At 38.6% G+C, this 23,327-nt stretch overlaps 1 protein-coding gene across 2 annotated transcripts; it reads right to left on the bottom strand.

The window, feature by feature from the left end:
- Positions 1-776: 776 nt before the first annotated feature.
- LOC139743949 (uncharacterized) lies at positions 777-21,514 on the bottom strand. Of its 2 annotated transcripts, none has more exons than XM_071654416.1 (4): positions 21,068-21,514; positions 3,840-4,357; positions 1,618-1,755; positions 777-975 (listed from the first exon to the last, which is right to left on the bottom strand). In XM_071654416.1, the coding sequence occupies exons 1-4, from the start codon at positions 21,084-21,086 to the stop codon at positions 784-786; spliced, it is 867 nt and encodes a 288-aa protein (XP_071510517.1). In that variant the 5' UTR covers positions 21,087-21,514; the 3' UTR covers positions 777-783. The 2 variants fall into 2 exon arrangements, with proteins under 2 accessions (XP_071510517.1, XP_071510518.1); XM_071654417.1 differs by lacking the exon at positions 21,068-21,514 and adding an exon at positions 9,086-9,383.
- Positions 21,515-23,327: the final 1,813 nt, after the last annotated feature.

The following is a 23,327-nucleotide window of genomic DNA, read 5'->3' as shown; positions in this document are numbered from 1 at the left end:
ACAGACAAAACGGACAAACCTCTTTCTGCTGTAGCAAAGCGCACAGTTTGTGATCATCACAAAATTCTAGTAGAATGTCATATTTTCATGACGCATGTAGGACTACAATCAATCAACAATTCCATTAATGGCATTTCCAATTAATAGCGTAATGACCGAAATATTTTATAAGATGGACGGTGCACGATTTATTATCTGCGCAGTTTATTTTGAAAGTAGCGCACAATGTTGTGCAGAGTTGCACCAAGTTCAAACAAAAAGTGTATCACAAACATCTTAAGTGTTAGCGTAATGCTTTGCATTAACGCACCAAAACAACGAGACTTTAACTTCCAAGTGTGAACACGGGACGAATCGGTGAGATGTTGTTGCGAGGACATCATAGTCGCCATCTTGGTACTCCAATTTTCCTGGCCTTTAGACGATCAAGTACAATGCGCACGTGCGCGTCTTGTTGAGGTGTCACTGTTATGTTATTCAAGGGCGTGTTTGCATACAAGGGCATCTTGTGGCGACTCAAGACAATTCCGGAGATTCAGGCGTAGCGATTTCTATCCGGGATTCATACATTCTAAAGATATATACAGATTGATGTGGAAGACATTGTATTTGCAATGCGGCCGTGGCATCATTTAGCGTTCATAACATTTGATCTTCCATTGGAGAGTAACACATTTCACTTTATAACATCTCTTCTTCACATACAAAGAGCGGAAAGTCCTTAATGTGTGTTTTTCCCTGAAGTCTAATTTTCGGGACTGAGTGTTCCATATGTAGCACTTATCACGTTCCTCTTGGACAGATGTGATCGGCCGCAATGGCTCTAGCTAACGGACACGGGTTGACGAAGAGAAGGAAGATGAAGACGATGATGATAAGTGCACCGCCAATGAGGGCAGCATTCCCCCAGTTTCGCGCCGAAGCCGAGGCTTCCTGTGCTTCTCGATATTCGCCCCTTTCAAACTTCTCCCGCACCTGCAGTCACAATGGAAGAAGAAATTGAATTTATTTCAAAGCATCATCCAAAAAGAGTATTTCTTAGTTTGTGAAATCATCAGTATATGTACTGCCGATAGCGATATTCACTTTACCAATATAGCGAGGCGAGGTAGAAAATGTAATCATGAACTCTTTCGTCATGATGCAGAGTAACGTCGGCCGTGCATGTCCTAATTGTCCTACAGTAACTTTGTAGGTAAAGACACAGGGACGCGGTGCTTCATCTATAGATCAATGCGTCCAGTAAATGTTTCTTCTTTTAAAACGCAAGTTCCCTTTTGGAGAGCTGTATTCGGGGCATCAAAAAGAAATTGTGACTCATCAAAAAGAAAAAGTGCATCAAAAAGAAAAAGTGACTAAGAATACTCTGTTCAATCGAACGCCACCAGAATATTATGGTGACTAGAACTCCCACGATAATATTCACGGTATTTGGACGATACATCAGTTTACTTATGTTTGTGAATGTGAGGACATTCTATCCCCTAGTACCAAGCAACAAACTTTCCAAACCACCTGTTCTATTCCCATTCAATGTATTTCGATACGAGTAATCGAATGGCGCTCGTCGTCAACTTTCACAAACAGAGTTTCCTATATTATACGGAATTGTCTCACCTGTTTTGACCTTGTAAAGGACATGACCCCGAAAACAAAGCAACAGAACATGCCCAGTATGGCGTACCACTGGTACTCATTAGGGAGCGCTGGGGTTCCGTATACGATCTTCGTGTTCGGTGTCTCGTGCTCTTCGTTCTGCAATACAGGATGAGAAATTATGAAACAATACATGAAGAGTTTTATTGCAAAAAGAGCTAAGCGCCATTTTTAAACATTTTAAAGTAAGTCCGTCATCAGATAGAGCAAAATTAAACCTTTCCAGTAATACCTCACTTGTGACATAACAAGGAATATTCTAGAAGCTATGATTAAAGATATCCTGTATTGTCTTAGTATTTTCTTTGTTTTAGCAGCTCTAATCACAAATATCCTCACTTAACAAGAATGGAGTTGGCTCGTTTTGCGATAAAACTCTTCGCAAATACAAGAAGTATCATCTCTTAAACGTTCTATTTTCATTCGTCATGATTCATTGTCTGCAGGGAAAAATAACATACACATAATCATTACCGCAATGTGACTTTTCTTATAAATAAACATTACAGAAATAGTATTGTTTTTGACATGAAACTTTTAATCTTTATCAAGTTGCACGGTTACACTCCTCAGGGATTGTTTATAACATGAACCACCAGTGTGTTTCTCTAATGTATTCAAATTCTATGCATGCTATCTTCACAAAAGATTGCCTAACAATCGCAAAGCTTGACGGAGGCTTGTCTATCTAGCAAAAACTGAATGGTAAGTGAATTCCTATCTAAGAAACTTAATGGGAGGGGGCAGGTGAATAAGATGGTTCGATACTAGGCAGTATAGGAAAGGAAAAAACCCATAGAATTTAATGCATTGATTACCGAAACTGTCTATTCGCAATACTCGTTCTGACAATGGGAGTGAATCATTTTACAATAATGTTCCGTCTGGTTAGTACCACAGAGAGGAGGAAAAAAACTCTCAATGCGGCCTTAAAGATTATCGCAATCTGTATGTCGTTCATGCACTCCGTTTTAAGGCTGTTGCTGTTGTTTTTGTGATAGTGATAAAACACGATCGGAGAGGTGCCAATGTAAAATCGAATCTTAAACATTTTTGATTATATGAACCATGATCGACGTAGCTGTCCATGTATTACCAGATACCAAGGGGAGGCTGTTAACAAAACGTCTGATGATAGCCTCTAACATTTTCAGCAAGAACATTACTTTGGTGATAATAGACCGGGTGACATTGCAACCCTCATGTGGTACATTGCGGTTGTACGGAATAATGCTACTGCAGGAAGAACGAGTTTGTACAGCCCGTTTTGTTTTGCAGACCGTTCACCCTTGCGCGCCTATATAATCTGAGAGAGGAAATTAGATAAAGAGGGAAAAAGCATTCACAACGCACGGGAGATCATGGGAGGAATGTAATACCACTGTGTTGAGACAGTCAATAACCCTTCCAGACATAATGCACCACACGTCAGACAGGAAAACCTGGGCCACTGAGCAGCTGCGAGATATTTGCGAGTACTAAAAAGGAGTTGTTCAAAACATGGTGGATATAACTCCTTGTTATTTGTCAGAACGGATTACACTTCCGATATCCTTCAATTCAAGGGCTTACCTTACGATTCCTGTCTGATAGTATGCAATATAAGGTGATTGAGGTGGCCTGTAACATTCTAATAGTTCGACATGAACTTGCTATAAGACCTCTCCTTTTGTTTGGCTATCAAAGTGAAAAATTGTACGTACACTGGCACAACATTCCTGTGAACGGATTCACCTTTCGATTTCCATCCTTCAATTCAAGGGCTTGCCTTAAGATTCTCGTCTGATAGTATGCAAATACAGGGTGATTGAGATTGCCTTTAATAGCATTCCAACACGTTAACATGAACCCACTGTTTTAGACCTCTCCTTTTGTTTGGGTATCGAAATGTAAAATTGTACATACACTTGCACAGCAGTCCTGTCTTATGAGAATTACGCAAACTCCCTACAGTTTTGAGCAAGATTGACGCAACATCATAAAACTTGCTGACCATGTTTACTCTCATCATAAGTATCATAAATCTACCGATTACGAGACACAGCAAAGTTACATTCCCTACTTTATGAGTGCTTGCATCACACACGTCTAATCAGATGGTAAAGAGTCGATAGTACAAATCACTCTTCAGTGAGATGAGACGCGAAAGAAAGGAGTGGGTTTCACAAACAAACTGGTCTTACCTCTACCACCACAATGCTCATATCACGCAAATACGTCCTGCCGTCTGCTCCAACTCGAGTCACCATCGGCTTCATCACGACGGGGTCGTTCGCAGTTGTCGTCGGCGAGGTTGACGAACCTTCGCCACTAAGCTGGTTGTCGTACGATGACGATGTCGTGGCTGCTGCCATCGCTAACGCTGCCTCGCGTTTCGACACAGAGCGCGACGTCGATTTCTTGTAGCGCTTTTCTTTCGTGTAGTGTCCCGGCGGGTCGGGCGGAAAAACTGGAGACTTTGGCGTTGGTGAGGGTGAAATGGGCAAATGCACGGTCTGCGGCTGCAATAAGTAGGTAGGCTGGATGGCCGTGTGTGAAATGGTCGCAGGTTGGTCTGATCCGTTTAGTCTCTTTCCAGTCAATTCTTTTCGTAAATCATTGTCAGTTCTTTGCCTGTAAACGCCTTGTAAAGGTATGGAGGGCTCTTGGTCATTCATCCGACCTAATCTCTCCATAGCCTGATCGTACGAAGGAGGCCGACCTGTGGTTAACAAAGTAAAGAAATGGAGGAATACACAAAAATTTATGCAAATTCGTACGTAATCTATTTTATGATTATTACAAACAAAATCTTATATGCTATTGTGAGGAATTTGAATGCAAAAGTGTTTATGCAGATTCAATATCAAATATCTCAACATTACAAAAATAGATGCATCGGTTTTCTAATTTATGCTCTTAATAAGTGTATATATATATATATATATATATATATATATACATATATATATATATAATATATAATATATATATATAATATATATAATATATATATAATATATAGGCCTATATATATATATATATACATGTATATATATATATATATATATATATAGAGAGAGAGAGAGAGAGAGAGAGAGAGAGGGGGGGAGTGCAGACGTGCAGATAATAAGCAGACGTGTTAGTTACTTGGATGTCTTGTGGCATCCAAGTAACTACCTGCTTAGCAGGTAACCATATTATTAAGTTTATTTATGACATGTGTTTGATATTTTTTATTGCATGATATGTCTGCATGCTACATATATACTCATTATATATCTATTTACAGTTATACATTGTTGAATGCTTCACAAGTGCCAAAAATGTTGCCAAGTATGCTATGAAGCTGTTAACTCGTGTATTTTTGTGTTAACTTGTATTTAGTGTATTATGTTCATGACTCCAGATCTGTTAGGCTTAAAACATATATTTCATTTCATAAACAGATAATAAAGCTGAGGAAGACCAAGGTCGAAAGTTTCGTAACAGCCGGCTTCATGCGACATCTTTTGTCATCTACATTGTCTCGACTATATATATATATATATATATATATATATATATATATATATATATATATCATATTCCTTACTTTAATATCATCTTTATCACTATTATACAGGTGTATTATCATCATTATTGGAAAGTTCCAACAAACAAAGTGAAATCCTACTTTCCCATAATCAAACTTGATTGAGCAGACTACATGCACCTTCTGCAGACAAAATCTGTTTGAAATAATACACTTGCGAGGAGTGCGATAAGGGTGACCCACACGGCGACAGATAAAATCCTAAGCTCATGTCTCGTTTGTATAATAATACGAGTACATGATTAAAGGCAAGAACATCAAATTATCTGCCAAGGATAGGCCCACAGATATCCATCTCAAAGAGCGCGCCTAAACTCCCCCAATCTGTAAATACTGAAAGTCACGTGATTAAACGTCACGATCTTTTCTGCGGCCATAGCATTTAAAATTGTTAACTTCTCTAGAAACTTCAAAAATATTTCAAATCACCCAGAACGAAATGAGGGCGATGAATACACCATTTTATAGGCCTAATATGTATATATACTATAGGCCTTTACCTGCGAGGAACACAGATGTGTGTACGCATGCGATTCACAGCCCATCTACAGTAGATGCATTAAATAATGTTCCACCCAAACCGAACACAAAATATAGCATGCGCTTTCTATCTTCTACCGTCCGACCTGGAAAGTGAAAAGGAAAGAGATTGCATATGCGCACTACCATTTGAAACAAAAATCGCGATGTTTCGTAAAATTGATGGTTCGTGAAACTCGGTAAACTTGGCGATTTTGTGCCAAAAGGGTACATATGCTGGGATCAAGACATCGCGACGTTACTAATGTAAATGCGTCTATACTTACAAAATAAAACGATGCGCTGCTTGAAATAATAAAGACGCAATGTGAAACACGATAATGTCTCGAAACAGCTTACTTGCAGGGACCTACATGTAGGCCTTTATCCCTGAAAGTGCAGTCCCGCACCATATTCAAACTGGCTCCAACAAAATCACACACACTGACTGCTATACGCATCTCATCGATATCAGATCTGAAGTGACGATAAAGTTATGGAATTTTAAGAGCCTTTCTATGAAATAGTGACACAAATATAATACGAAAACACATCAATGTGCCAACGAGATGAGATGATGGCATCATAGCCTCACTGAAAGAAAAATCTCACAAAATGATATAATCTTCCCAGCAAATCTTTGATGAGTTACAGTTACCATGGATACCAATCCAGCACGTGGTGACTACCTGGAGGTAAGTGTTGCAGCTGTTAAAGGGAGGTATAGTTTCGGTTCAGAGGGGATTCAGATTTTACCCTTTTTGCGAGATATTGTAATTAGAAACTCCTCATAAAATAATAAAGAGCATACAATACTAAGAGGAATTCAAAGTTTATTTGAGGAAAATCAATTTTGAAATGGCTGAGATATCAGAAAACACAGTAAGACAAAGTGGTCTTAACAAAAGGTGGGTCCCATGCAACTTTTATTAGGACCTTTTTGATTTGCGATATTATCGCAGACATTTCAAAAGCATGTTTTCATCAAATAAACTTTAAATTCCTCTTAAAATTGTATGCTCTTTTATATTTTAAAAGAGGTTTCCCATTATGTCACAAAAATTGGAAACCTGAACCCCCATCTCAACTATACCATCCCTTATATTATGATACCCTTATACCAAAACAAGATTTTATTGACAGGTTTTTGTTTTTGTTTTTGTTTTTGTTTTTGTGCGCAGCGAAACAGAAGAGTATTGAGTTCATGATCTTGCAACGTAGCTCCTCGATTTGCATTTTATTACGTGGTTGTAAATGCTATCTTAAGGAACTCTAAAATTTTATTTGAAACTTCGACCGCTCTGATGGTCTGATTCTACTCCATTAACTCCATCTGTGTCACTGAGTCTATAATGTGCACAAAATTCACACATAATACTTATTATGGACACGAAACGAACGTAACACACAAAGGATTATGGTCAATTCAAAGATGGTGAAAATTTTCACTTGGAAATCCTTGATTCAATTTCAGAATAAAATTTCGGTATTTTACATTCTTTGTTACTAAAATCAGCAAGATTTTTGTTGCAGTTTGAAACAACAATTTTCAGAGGCCGAGAAGTTAATGTCAATACGAGTTCAAAGGCTTCAACATCACGTGCCATTCTAACACCATTAGATGATTTCTTGATAGTCATAATACTATAATAGTCAATAAAAATATGCTGTTATAATTATGCATTGCCCGATAGCTCTAGCTGTTGGCCTACATAGCTGTGCAATGCTCTATCTGCACACAGATAGATTCAGTAAGTAAGTTTTGCATGTCTATCGAGTGATCCAAACTTTTTTCCATCGCCCGTATAAATTGTACGTAGACGTGAGTGTTTCCTGTGTACTATCCGTCGCGGAGCCCAGTGCGTATCCAAGTCCCCACAAGGGTTGCAGCACCTTGGGGGGGGGGGGGGGGGAGCCCTCCCCCCCCCCCCCCCCTCCCCCATTTTTTCGGCTCTTGGGGAAAACTAGGAAAAATATTGAGAAAAACAATTACCACAAGTCATGATTCCCGAGTCGGCCGGAGATTTGTCCTATCAGAAGGGTGGGGTGGATTGGGGGCGGGGGGGGGGGGTGGAGGTGGGTTCATTGTTCATCGACCCTTGAACTCTAATTGGCCCACATGCCCCACCCCCACCCCGCACCAAAACACACACACACGCACGCACCCTAAAAACGTCCCGCGTCCCCTGATCACGGTTTGAGATTTTTCCCCCCTGAGGAAATAATTAATTAGCAGTGATTTAGTAGTGTTTAGTATCAATTTCGAAATGACAACAAAGGTGTACGAGACAGGGCGACATCACTGCAACGAATAGAAACTAGGCTTTGAGTTTCTTTAACCCTGTACTTCTTGCACTATAGTACAGTGCACTATCCATAAACGGTTTTCGTAACATTATATTCAAATGTATAATGCATACCTTTTTGACAAAGGTTGTTCGTGACAACCTGAAAGCTTATCCGAGGCTTGTCCGACATAGCAACAAATAGTATTTTTTTCAAACTGAATTCCAGCAATTGAATTTCATTTACGTAGAGCAGGTTAATGGAATAGCTCGTCTCCATTATGTTCCTGGGAATGAAACATCCATACATTATTGGCGACTGGACTCCCTTTCATCCCCAGCATACAGTATATTTGTAAGACATCGCGGTATATGTTGTTGCGTTGCCACAGGAGTAGCAGTGCTATCGAAAAGATTACATCTACACAAAACAGCTGCATGATGACTACATTCGAAACACCACAAGTGCTCTCCATATCATGTCTGCGATTTCGACACTGCGCTATAGATTTCGACACAAGTGTTTCAAGAGCTTCACTCATGCTAAACAGTCTGGCTTCCATGAGAATCCAAGACGTTTATCATTCTGGGCGACCACCGACACTCGAAACTAGTCATTGATAAACGCACACTCCAGGTGACTCTATTCGTGTCTTGTCATTGCTATATGTTTCCCTATTCACCGGGAGCACCCATCTCCCATAACGTTCAATCACATCAATCTTTCAACCCACCCCAAAATCCAGTATTCCAAGACAGTATAATGGTACACAAAATCTCATCAGATGAGATACGATGCCTTATTATAGTAATTACATTTCACCTAAAAGAAAACTAGCATGATACTAGAGTACATTGTGTTCATAAATATCCTGAACGTTACCTGAGGATAAGTATTATCGCAATACATGAGCTGGTGAATACAACATGAGCATTACAAGCTTCCTCGCGGCAACATAGTTTCGCCCGTTCAGCCCTGGTGCAGCAGTGCAGTGGTAGTGTACGTACTGATAGGAAGAGAGTTACAATTACAATATCATGCACTTCTTACCTGCACCTCCAAAGCAACCAAGCGCTCCATTCTGAGTAGGCGATTCGTTAGCTCAAGTTCAGAAATATTTTCCGCTCCACTTCAGGTGTTATTGTCGCTTTTCAATCTTTTTCCACAAGCAAACAACGGGTAAACACGTACTTCACTATTCCCAACAGTCGAACTATCTTGTTTCTGCGGTCTTACACAAGGTCATGATGGTTTAGGCGGCTTTGCAGAGGCACAGAATATTAGTCATTTCGGCATAAAAGCGGGCGAACAATACCATCGTGATTGAGTGGTACAATTGTAGTCTGCCTGGCTCAGCGCCGCTGTATTATCAGTAGCCTGCTACAGTAACTCCAACAAGTTCAGGCCTAGTGAATAGTCTTTCATCAAAGCTCGCACTTTGCGTCTCACATCTTCCGCAGTTCGCGCAATAACAACGCTTCAGAAAAAAAAAAAAATCCAGAATACATAGCCGTTTCATCACCATTTCATAATGTTGACTCTATAAACATTGCCAGCTGATGACATCTAATTTGCATGTAGTGGCTGCAACACATGCGCAGAGAGCATGCGTAAATCATCGTGTATATCTTTTTGCAGTCATAATAGAATACGAAAGAACGAAATACAACAATCAATGACAGCCCGTGGGATATAAGGTCATTATGAATTTGTTATGATTTGGTTTAGGGGTTTTCACAGGGTGAGTCAACCACGAAGCATTAAAGGGATTGTACAGTTTTGGTTGAGATCTACTGAATTTCAGGTTTCTAAATTTTTTTGTGAGATAATGAGAAACCTCTTATGAAATACGAAAGAGCATGTAATTCTATGAGGAATTCAACGTTTATTTGACGAGAATTGGTTCTGAAATGGCTGAGATATCCAAAAAAGAGCGATTCTTAGAAAGTGTGGGACCCACACTTTATTACGATCGCTTTGTTTTACTTTGGTTTTTTTTTTTTTTTTGGATGTTGCAGTCATTCTAAACCCGATTTTCATCAAATAAACTTTGAATTCCTCTTAAAATGGTATGCTCTGTACTATGTCATAAGTGTCTTCTTGGTATCTCTCAAAAAGTTAAAAGCCCAATTCTCATCTTCATCAATACTGTATCATTCCTTTAAGGTCATTATGAATTTGTTATGATTTGATTTGGGGGTTTTCACAGGGTGAGTCAACCCGGGAGCATTAAAGTAATGAGATCCGGAAACTCGGCAAGACGATATAGACACGTTACGTTCGAAAAAACGACAGTCATGCATAACAATGGGAAGAACGCCAGCGAGACAAATCAGGGCCTACAATACTATTATAATTATTGTACAGAAAGAATTTGCGGTTGGGCAACATATTAAAGGACAAGTTCACCTTCATAAACATAAGGATTGAGAGAATGTAGCAATATTAGTAGAACACATCATTGAAAGTTTGAGGAAAATCAGACAATCCGTTCAAAAGTTATGAATTTTTGAAGTTTTTGTGCAGTAACCGCTGGATGAGAAGACTACTGCAGTGTGTGAATAACTTAGATGTCACATGCGTACAACAATATAAGGAAAATATAAAGAGAATTTAACAAAATTTCATCTTTTGAAAAAAGTATACATTCCCCCGACTCGTTACCGACAGATGTTATGGGTAATATTATTCCCCTTGCCTTTAGAAAGAGGCAAGTCAAGTGCTCTTTTATTATGCGAAAAAAGTGAAAATATGTTGAATTTTCTTTACGTTTTCTTTATACTGTTGTACGCATATGACTAACAAGCTGTAGTAGTCTCTTCATCCAGCGGTTCCAACACAAAAATTTTAAAAATTCATAACTTTTGCATCGATTGTCCAATTTTCCTCAAACTTTCACTGATGTGTTCTACTAATATTGTTGCATTCTCTCAATCCTTATGTTTATGAAGGTGGACTTGTCCTTTAAGTTATGGAGCATTAGAAATAGCGGGAGGGTAGGGGAGGGGGGGGGGGGGAGGGGAGAAGGGGAAGTAAGTCCTGTGACAGATTAACATGAGTCGTGCATACAACACTGGTGGGGCGGGGCGATCGCAACCAGCTGTTCGAATTTAAAGGGAAATTTACCCACGGCCACATTAAGTTTACGTCGACTCAGTGATAAGAAAGCATCGTTGTAAGTTGTCCAATCCGTTCATAAGGTTGTTGTTGTTGTTGTTGTTTTGGAAAGTTTTGGTTAAATCCATGTGCTGTTGTGCTAGCTCTACAATAGATAAGAAGACTACAACAATTTGTAGTTTAACATTCTCATATTTTGTTTATATCATAGCATAGTGAAATAGCATTTGGTTCACCTCCTTAATAATACAGAAAGCAGGGGGAGAGTATTACCCATAACATAGTATAATAATTAGTCAGTATTATACATATAACATCATACATTTTGTAGTCAGTAGTAAATACACGTAGTCAGTATAACAAGTGAAAGAAATTTGCACTTTTTTAAGGAAATTTCCTGGAACTCCCCATATACTAGGTGTTACAAAAAACATTTCCCACTTTTGATCCTTGATAGTTCAAAAACTAAATCAGATAACACTGACACTGATATGAGCAAAAGCTGAATAGTGTACGATTTTGTTGGAGGCAATTTTAAAATGAAAGCATAATTCAGTTTCATTATTCAAAATTCAACATTGATTTTCAATTAGGTTTCAGAATTTGCTCTATTTTCAACCCTCTGTACAAAACTTTAACTTTGCACAGGAGTTATTGGTGTGTATGGGAGTGTGTAGTTGGCAACTTATGGTGGGGGTAGCTTTGACAGTGGGGGCATGGTGTCCATTTACATATTCCATCACACTGGTAAAAAAAAAAATACCTACCAAGTACACTGTACTTCACAGAATGTTGGATTATGCAGCTTGGGGAAAAAAGACTTAAAGCCCTATCACTTTTGATAGAACTAGAGAAAATATTATTGAATATTCATTAATTTAGGAGGTTTGGACCCCCTGGGGGCCCCCAAGGAAAGCATGGAGCCCATTCAAACACTTCGAAATCTTATCCCCTTGGGAATGCAACTTGCCAAGTTTGGCGAAAATCCATTATGTTGTTTTCAGCAACAAGACAAACATTTAGGCCCGCATTTGGACCCCCCCCCCCACACATCCCATCCCGCTTCCTTGGGTCCCAAGGGGGTGGAGGGGGGGGGGGTAGGGTACCCCTGATTTTCCCATGAACAAACTTGAAACAACAGTCATCAATATACTGACTCATTGTATCAACTTAGCTCAATCACTTCTGGTTCCAGAGAAAATCTGTAAAGATTCCTTACAGGAAGGGGGGTGGGACCCCTGGGGCCCCCAGGAGGGGCATGGTGCCCATTTGATAGAATTGAGATTCTACCCCCCCCCCCCCCCCAGGGATGCTACCTGCCAAGTTTGGTGAACATTTGTGATAGGGTTTTCAAGAAAAAGATGAAAATTTACAATTTCGGTCCAAATTTAGGCCCCCTGATGGGGCCCCCAGGTGGTGCATGGTGCCCATTTGATGGAATTCAGATTCTATCCCCCTAGGGATGCTACCTGCCAAGTTTGATGAAAATTTGTGATAGGGTTTAAGAAAAATATGAAAGTTTACAATTTTGGTCCAAATTTAGGCCTCCTGGGGCCCCCCAGGCGGGGCATGGTACCCATTTGATGGGTATGAGATTCTTTCCCCCTAAAGATGCTACCTGCCAACTTTGGTGAAAATTCATATTGGCATTTTCAAGAAAATGCTAAAAATGTACAATTTGGGCCCCATTAGGACCCCTCCCCACCCCCCTCCCCTGGGTCCCAAGGGGGGCACCCCTGATTCCACCATGAACAAACTTGAAACTACAGTCATCAATGTACTAATTCATAGTATTAACTTAGCTCTATCACTTCTAGAGAAGAAAATTTTTTTAAGATTCCTTAATTTTGGGGGGTTTGGGCCCCTCTGCCCCCCCCCCCCAGGTGGGTTATGGTGCCCATTTGAACAAATTGAGATCCTATCCCCCTAGGGATGCTACCTGCCAAATTTGGTAAAAATCGGTCAAGGGGTTCTCAAGAAGAAGATGAAAATGTAAAAAAAAGTTTACGCACGACGGACGACGCACGACGGACGCCGGACGAAGAGCGATCGCAATAGCTCACAGGTGAGCTAAAAAATCATAATTTTTTTCCTCAAACTTCACTGAAAATATACGCATTACTAATTTTCTACATTTATTGAATCCACACATACCATATTCAAGGCAGATTTCACTAATTGTCTTCAGTACATCTAAAATAACACTTTTCAGACACATTTAAATGAGCACCAGTGGGAGAGATGCACGGTGATAACGTAAGCACCTTGTCTCATTTCTTATCTCATTGTGACCGTTATGCTTTCGCCAAATCATACGCAATTTCTCATTACAGATCCAGTTCAACTGAAACTTCAACCATGCCAGCCGTCAGTGATGAGTAGATTTTACTCCTCTCTCTCTCTCTCTCTCTCTCTTTCAGTCAATTGGAACATGGAGAGCTGGTTGAGATAGGAAATTCAGGTTTTACGTTTTTGTGAGATGATTAGAAACCACATATTATGAAGTTTTAAAGAGCATACAATTCTAAGAGGAATTCAAAGTTTATTTGAAGAAAATTGGTATTAGAATGACTGAGATATCAAAAAAAAAGGTACAACAAAGGTATCGTAATAAAAGGTGGATCCCATTCACCATTTATTATAGGATTGCTTTGAATGGGATATCTCAGCAATTTCAAAACCAATTTTCGTCAAATAAACGCTAAATTCCTCTGAGAATTGTATACGCTCTTTCATATTTCATATAATAAGAGGTTACTCATTATCTCACAAAAAAGTTGGAAAACTGAAACAATCCATCTCAACCAAAACTATACGATCCCTTTAATGCTAGCATCACAATGTTGGGAAGGAGAGGAACGGGATTAAAGTATACAGCGTGAGAGGGCGGGAAACAGGAAGGGGCAAACTATATAGATCAACGATCAAAACAAATACAGTGTTCAGCGTTTACACCCGCCAGAAATTCGATATATGCAACGGAAATTCCCTGAACAATTCCTGTACTTACAAATCGTACGAAGTATCCTGAAAGCAAATCCAACTTTTCTAACGTATGCTCCAGAAAAATGACTGAAAGAACTTGTGTATCATCGCCACTCGGCGCTTCTCTCTGAAGCCTCGCTCCCCTCAACTCCTACCCCTCCCCCCTCCCCCCCCCCCCCAAAAAAAAAAAATATATATATATACACAAACAAAAACAAATAAACAAACACAATAAAATGACATAACAGATCAAAACAGAACCAAAAAATTGTATAAATTTGGCTTGGTTATTGCCGCTTCTTTCCAAATTTCCCGGTCAAATCATTTTGAAGAGGTCTCACGCCTATAAAACAATTGGATCTCTTCGGACCCTTCGGCGTTGTCCCAAGTGATGCTGTACTGGATTTAGGAAATTAAGTAATGTCAGATATAATATAGCTTATAAAACAGAAGATTAATTAAATGAGTTATGGAATGAATAGATCACTTGACAGTAGTGCTTGTCAAGAATTGAATGGGTTTACATTGTTTTCTTTATACAAATAAAAAATACTTTTTATTTCATTTCATATCAATCTATCTTCGTAATTCTCAAGAAAATATTATACAAACAGTACAATCATACAATACAAGAATTACAAAAGTTAAAATTAGGTGAAACCTTTACCTGTATTAAACAACTGTGTCGATTTAGAAAAACAAAAACTAAACATAATGATCTGCAGAGTAGTAGTTACATAGGACTATATATTCTTATTAAGCAGGAGAAATACCCAAAATATAATGAGGACTCAGTGAATGCACAAATGATTATTGGTAGAAAACAATTAATAGTGAAGTTTGAGGTAATTGGGACAATTCGTTCTGTTCAAAAGATTTTTTCATTCATTTGCAATTCGTGATGTCACAATATAGTGGGATGATATAAAAATATCATATGCAAAAGAAAATATCATATTGTCATTTTTTTTTCAAGCATATAGTGCAAGAACACTCACCGAACCTCTTCAGATGGCTGTGGGAGGGATGTGTACGTTTCAAGATGAAAATGACATTTTGCAGAATTCTTTTTATTTATTCATATCGTTGCACTCTCTATAACACGAATTATTGCATTACCAAGTGATGACAGCACATGGATGTAATCAAACTTTATAAATTCATAACTTTTGAATGGATTGTCCAATTATCCTCTTCTAAATTCATCGATTTTATGTTCAAGCAAGATTGATACATTCACTGACTCCACACTCATATTTGAAATAAATTCCTCTTAAACGGACCTTAATTGAAATTAGTCATGGCAACAACAACAACAAAAAGAAAAGAAAATCAGTCTCATCTGATCTGACATTCCCTGACGAAGCGAAAACGATGTAAAGGGAATGTTGATAACATTAATGTGGATATATTCATGTATTGTTAAATATGATAAAGATGCTATTGCTATATACAATGTTTATCTTCAGTTGCAAAAAAAAAGAAACTCTTGACGCTCAAGTGACTTTTACGAGGACAATCCTTCCTTCCTTCCTTCTTCTTCTTCTCCTTCTTTCTTTCTCTCTCTCCCTCTCTCTCTCTCTCCCTCCCTCTCTTTGCACTCTCTCTCTCTCTCTTGCCGAAAGTTATGTACATAGTGCTAAGTAGCACGGCATGAAAATATGTATCATAAAATTTGGATTTCTTCATAGTAGAACGTAATCATAGAAAGGTTTACTGATGTGCTTCATTTAGGGGTGTAGGTTTGAGTCTCGCACTAAACTGAAGAAAAAAAAAAGAAAGCGTCCTCGCATAAGTTACTCGCACCTTAGCCGGTGATAGGACATTTACTGTGTCTGCTTCAAAACACTGGAACAATTTACCACTTACCGTAAGACAGTCTCCATCAGTCAGTGTTTTCAAAAAAGCCTTGAAAACACATCTTTTTAATAGCAACAAGTTCGTAGCTGTAACATTTAATCCAATTACATAATAGTCGTACATGCTTTGAATTGATTGTAAGCGCTTTGGGCCTTGTGGGGAAAAGCGCATTATAGTAATAATGATAATAATAATAAGTTAAGAAAGTTTAGCGCTCAAACATGATCTACAACAGAGAAAATTAATCGGTCAAAATTTGAGCAACATCGCTTAAACAGTCAACTAAGGAGTGCATGACATCCTAATATACATTTTTATAGGCCACGGTTCAATTGATTGTCAAGTCACCATCACGGTAAACCTAATATCATTTGTTCATGAATCATTTTACTCATTCATATCTTCTTGTAAGAAAAAATATTTTAACGACTCTGTCAGAAGATCACATAAACGTCCTCTGTACCAGCAAAATATGTTCTTCTTTCTATTCAAGCTATAAGAACAATTCAAAGACAGATAACGGACATGCACGTACTGGTAGGTGATGTTATAATTATTTGATCGAAATTACTTTTTTAAATTCTCAGGGAAATATCTTGTTTAAATACACATTAAATCGTCAATAACTTTTTTTTTCGAGATTCTTCAGAATTTCAAACTGTTACTTTCACTGTTCGGTGTTCACCCCGCTACTCCGATTGAGGCCCTACATATTTCGTATTTTGTCGATTAGTATGGTATTTGTTTGTTTGTTGTTGTTGTTTGAATGAATACAAAACTCAAGCGAACATACACGGAAGTGTCAACTACAGCTGGAAGCTTACATCCAGTAATCGTGATTGTTATTGTATAACTGGTGGAGTTTCTGGGAACCAGTTTGTTATGATTTACAGAATAACAAACAATGTCTTTGACAGAAATGATCTCTGAAAAAAAAAACTTTGTTCAAAATTCATATATATTTTACTCTTAGCATCAGGAACACGTAACGCGTTATTCTTATCGGGTATGAAGGGAACCATTTGCTAATAGACCGGTTTGTGGTTGATGTTAATTTTGATATTAACTCAAACAAAAAGTAATCAATTCCATGGCAACGGCTAAACTCAACTTGGAGTTCACAAAATGTTAATATCGTATCGTATCGTATCGCATTTTATATCATTATCAGCATATTATCATCATATGATATCATAGATAACCTTCTAATCTAGATGTGTGTATAATATATTATAAGAATATATAATTATATCTGACATTGTATATCATATATCATAATTATATCATGTAATTACATCATTTATATATGTATATTCTTCCCATGCATGAGAATGACGTTGTAGTTCATGGTTACAAATGTTTCTTTAAATATGCTATATTGTCCTAAATGTCTTTTAATGTCCTGAGCGCAGTGAAGTCATCTTTGGTGTATGCTATATTGCCAAGAGGTATCTTTGTTCTAGGCCCATGGTATCACACACCTCCTTAATTATTGTAAAGAAAATTTCAGTTCCCCAGTCGTGATAATATCTTATTATGTCGTATAACAGGACCGGGAGCTGCCGTTGAGCTTGCAATCATTCACCTTTCACAACTCGTCGGATTTGTCTCGACAGCGAACGCCACCTCTTGACCCGACCCTGACTCGCCTCATTAACGTTTAAAGCCCAATAAGGTGTGAACTATACTAGCAAATATACCGGTATTATACACAGTAAAAAAAAAAAAATTGCGACCGAATCGGATCGACTTGAGTTCTCAAGCCATGAGTACATGGATCAGTTAATGTACAAGTAGTACATTAGAACAGCTGTCATGATAGGCCAAAAAGGATATAACTAAAAAATATTTCACATTAAATAGCAGAACATGTCTTAGCTACTGCTACAAAAAAAGTATATTTATTATGCCTATGCACTGTATACATTAGTTGATAACATGCTTAAAGACTACTAACTATGCAAACAACAATTATGTATGAAGATTAGGGAGAGAAAGAAATAGTGTAACCCAAAGTTTGAAGTTCTATGATGCGAATATAATTATTAATCTCAAGTAAAAAGTTATGAGTCAATATTTTTACAAACATTTTAAGTTCCAGCGAACGAATCACCTATTTTATACCTCTATATACCCACCAACCCCCCCCCCCTTGGTATACAGACGACGTTGGACATGCTATTATAATCACATCATCAGCTCTAAACATTATCTGCAATATATTTTATAGCTGTATACCACTGTATAATACAATGTGTCCCCTATTCTCGCACCTTTCCGTCGATGCTGACTGCGATTTGTTGTTGCTGTTTTCGACGATGGGAGCACATTTGGTAACTTTGGAATCAAGAAACTCCAACTGCTTCTCCTAACAACACGGTATAGAGTTTGCTTCGTACTATCACTACCCTGAATCATCTAGCACTCGTAACATAAAACATGTAAAATGTTGTGCCGTAATGTACCAAACAGTCGAAAAGGGTGACATTTAACGCGGGAATGTAAACGATCTCGAGTGTATACTGTAAACATTGAGCATACGACCAAGTCGTTGGTGGCTATACGTGAAACAGTGTTGTGAATCATACCCATATGATGGAGCCATGGTTTACCCTTGCACCCTAGGAACTGAAGGCACAGCATTTACGACCGGGGGCGGGGGATCTCAAAACAAGAATGCTAACAGCGTGTTGTAAAAATAGTCGTTTACATTTTTGCGCAAGCCCTCTGCATATCAATCAGCGTCACAAAGCAAATGAATACAGCAATGCATGCATTCGTTTTGTTTTGTCATATTGAGATTATATTGAGATGATTTCTTTAACTGAGATTGTCTATTTCCCCCAGGTGGTGTTCCTCGAATTTGCATTGAGTATAATGGAAAAAAAAAAGATTACAATGAAGACGCGAAAGTCGGTGATAATCATTAAATAATGATAAACTATAGTCATGTAACAGGGAAGTTACAAAGCAAAAATTTATCTCCTACGCATACTTGATACCGGTGCAAACTGCGATGTTACACAATTATTGTATACACTATAAGTCCAATATAGAAAATGAACAAACTCGCGTGTCGCAAGATCTCAGCGCGGGAATGATGATTAAAAAGTTACTTAGCCATTTTAAAAAAGTCATACTGCCATATATATTAACACAGAAAAAGTTAATTGCTCCTAAAAACTGACATTAACGTCCACTGTCGTAATGTCATCGAAGAGTATATAAGCCTAAATGTCTGTAGACTTACTGTATCTAGACCGAGCGGCAACATCCTGTAATACAATGATCGACCTGCCTTGATGGCACTATAGTAACTGCAACTTTATAAAACCTGAAAGCATCCAGGGAAATAGAGGAAGGGTCTGTCGTCTCCAATAAAATGAAGATTATAAAGCCAACATTTCATTTACTATGCAATCATTACATAAATCGTTATTTCAGGAAATTATCGTACATAAAACAGTGGCGGATCCAGAGGGGGGCGCAACCGGCGCACGCCCCCTTTGTTTTTCGTTCAAAACAAAAGAAATAAAAAGAAAAAAAATGAAATGAAACCCGGAAGTGGCACCAGAAATATTAGTCACGCCCTCCCCCCCCCCCCCCCTTTTGAGAATTCCTGGATCCGCCCCTGTAAAATCACGTCTATAACATACATGTAGGCCTACACTGTACCTGATGTCGATGAGAAATACTTCGAAAATCTATTTTGATATCATTACTTCAGAAATTCACACTGTAAATAATTATCTATACACATACGTTATATATATTATGCATATATATATTTGTATTATACATATGTATATTATACAAGAAAGATTCAATGTCTTTTGCGCTTAAAGTAGGATACCCTATATACCCAATTATTTCACATTTTCACCAAAATCGAATTTTCTTATTCATTTGCCTTTTTCTTTTCTTTTCCTTTCTTTTTTGATTGGGGGCGTCAGATGTCCTTTAATAAAGATACTACTAGTAGACAATGGTTATACCAATCCGGTTGGCCCCTACTAAGGGGTGTTGGACAGTACATACGAAGAAGAAGAAGAAACATTGAACGGGTTTCTGAATCTACATTAGTCCCCCCTAAATTTAAACGATAGCATGTCCAACCTCTAATGTGGTGTATTTTGTGCACGAATTCCCCCTCATCTACCACATATATATGGTCTGATTAGTTTTAAACGGGCTTGTGTATGACATAATTTCTCAAGAATCTTTCCACTTTATTGACAGGTGTGAAACCTGTTATACCGTAATACGGATAGAGCTGGGGTTGGGTTTGGGATTCAAGCTACAGTAGGGGGTACGTCTGGAACTCTTGCCTATGTTGTTCATGAGTAATTAGTTGCAGTCTGACTATTTCATTACTATTGACACATTTGGAATAACATGTATTTATAAGCTTCCTCTGCACTGGATCTTAAATTAACCGTCCACCCTGAGGTGGTGGTAATTTAAGATGACGTTGGAAGAGGGGAGAACAACCCGTTGTGTTAAAGGGATCGTACAGTTTTGGTTGAGACCTAATTTCAGGTTTCTAACATTTTTTGGTGAGATAATGAGAAACCTGTTATGAAATATGAAAGAGCATGTAATTCCATGAGGAATTCAATGTTTATTTGATGAAAATTGGTTTTGAAATGGCTGAAATATCCAAAACAGAGCGATTTTAATAAAGTGTGGGACCCACACTTTATCATGATCGCTTTGTTTTACTCTGTTTTTGGATGTTTCAGTCATTCCAAACCCAATTTTCATCAAATAAACTTTGAATCCCTCTTAGAATGGTGTGTTCTGTATTATTTCATGAGTGTTTTCTTGGTATCTCTCAAAAAGTTAAAAGCCAAATTCTTGTCTCCTCCAATACTGTACTATCCCTTTAACAACGATCCACCAAGCCCAACTATAAAATGATGATGATGATGATGATGATGATGATGATAATAATAATAATAATAATAATAATAATAATAATAATACAAGTAATAATGATAAGTATCAATATTATTTCATTTTCCCAGGGCAAGGAAGTACCAGGCGAGCTCCTTGATCTTCCCTACCTACCTTTTCTAGACAACGCCATGTTAGCTTCTATTGATGGGTGCTTCTCTGCAAACCGAGGACGAGGTTATATTGATACTTAAACCACCATCACGACCAGTCTGATAACGCAGTTCTGGGATGTGCACCCTCCGTCGTTCATCATGTACACACCGCACGGTAGGCCCACCATTTGGCATGGGGTTACTGCCATGCATTTGGCATGGTGGCAAACGCACGCTCTCCTGTCCGCCCAGTTGTCAGTGGTGCCGTGACAAGCTACACAATCCGATTGAATATTTTCGTATTAATGGAGTCGTAATTCTCCACATCAGGTTGTCACAGCAACATTCAGAAGGCCCCACGATGTTACTAGACGTTGTATACTCGCTACTACTTCCGTATACTTTCCTTACTCTGCGGTGTTCCGTTGCTTACCAGACAGTGATGGTCAAAATACACCGCTCCTTCCTTTACTGATGGAGCTGGAAGAGTGAGCTCATTTCAGGCGCCGTGTCACTGGGGAGGTGATTGACGCTGTGCACATAAAGCCAACACCGTATGATCAGTCAAACAAATGAAAAATAATAATGTGACAGTTCAACAGGTCAATGGCATACCCAGTTTGCACGTGATCCATTACCGGCGTAATAACTGGTGTCCAACTATGTTTACTGCTAGTGACTCAGTCAGTAGCCGCTGCATAGAACGACGTGTACAAACCCGTCGCGTAGTAAACGTTGAACAGGGTCACCAACTGACCTTGCACAAAAGAAAATTTCCACAGATGCTGCTAGACGTTTTATTGTCCTTTTTCGTGTAACAAACCTTGTGCATAGCACTATTTGTGAGTGTGTGTGTATGTGCGCGGCGCTACCCTGGTCACACCTGGGTAGTGCCAAAAGAATGCAGCATGAGAGACCACGCCCACTGGAGGTAAAAACTCGGTGGTAGTACATTTTGTTTTTGTCCCGTCTTCTTCTTCTTCTCCTTCTTCTTCTTCTTCTTCTTCTTCTTCTTCTTCTTCTTCTTCGTCTTCTTTTTCTTTTACTTTTTGTTCCTTTTCTTCTTCTTCTTCTTCTTCTTCTTCTTCTCCTTCTGCTTTTTCTTCTTGTAAAGTACAGTAAACCTCGCATGAGTCGAAGCTCTCGGGACTGACGAAAATGCGTCGACTTAAGTGAAATTCGACTCTCGCGAGAGTCGATTTTTTTTTTCGACTCACAGTTATGTACATGTATTATAGTACATTTGCAGGCTTATGTGTGTGTGTGTGTGTGTGTGTGTGTGCGTGCGTGCGTATGTGTGTTTGCATTCAAATTTGTCTGTTCTTGAAGATAATGCTCCTTTTTTATTCTAAATTGAACATGGAATTTGTATCAATACTAGTAGTTAAACGTAGTTCCGAGAATGTCTGCGCTGTAATGTGGCAATGTGCATGTGCTATGTCTATGGTGCAACATCTCTGTCAACCTACCTTGAGACAAACACTCTCCCAGGCCCATCCCACCTCCATTGAACAAAACTATTCAGCCAGCCAGGCACGCACAAACAAGCTCCGCCCACTTGGCCTGTCACTAAAATATTAAAGCAGCGATTGGTTGACCAAGGAGTTCTGGCTTGACATGGATAAAGTATGGATGTGCTGTGTGTATGGATAAAGTATATGGATCGATGTGCTGTGTGTATACATGTATACATGTGTATGTATTCGACATGCGTGCAGAGCGGTACGGTGAGTGTGCATGCTTACCTGCAGCAGGCCAGGGACGGGGTTCTGCGACATGCCGATTTTTTTTGTTCTCCTCTAAATGTAATGAGAATGCCAGACAAATCTTTTTCGGCTCAAGTGATGTAAACTACGTGTATTTTGTACAAAAGGGACTGAATGTTTTACTTCGACACAGCCGAAATTCGACTCTCGTACTTCGGCTTATCCAAATATTTCTTAAAGAAAATACATAGGGAAAAATCGGGACTTTTTATTTTGCTTCGAGTTAAGTGATTTTCGACTCACTCGACGTCGACTTATCCGAGGTTTACTGTATAACAACAGTCCAACTTCTGGTGTCTTACGTAGGCTACTGTTTGGCTGGTAAGTGTCGTGCATAAATGGTGCATTCAAACAAAATAAAAAGAATATAAGGAATACTCTATGTCCAGTGCTCCCTTATCTCTAAATCTATGTAGGCGTTGTGTAAACAAGTAACGATCACTTTTATGTAGACACCCATACGCATATTATAATATTTGTAGGTGTATATCTATGTATATGATTATATGTAGT

This window comes from Diadema antillarum, unplaced genomic scaffold (genome assembly GCF_040938485.1).
Source record: "Diadema antillarum isolate AM-2024a unplaced genomic scaffold, OU_Dant_1.0 seq00001124_RagTag, whole genome shotgun sequence".
Taxonomy (NCBI): Eukaryota; Metazoa; Echinodermata; class Echinoidea; order Diadematoida; family Diadematidae; genus Diadema; species Diadema antillarum.
This window is presented reverse-complemented; position numbering and strand designations above follow the sequence as displayed.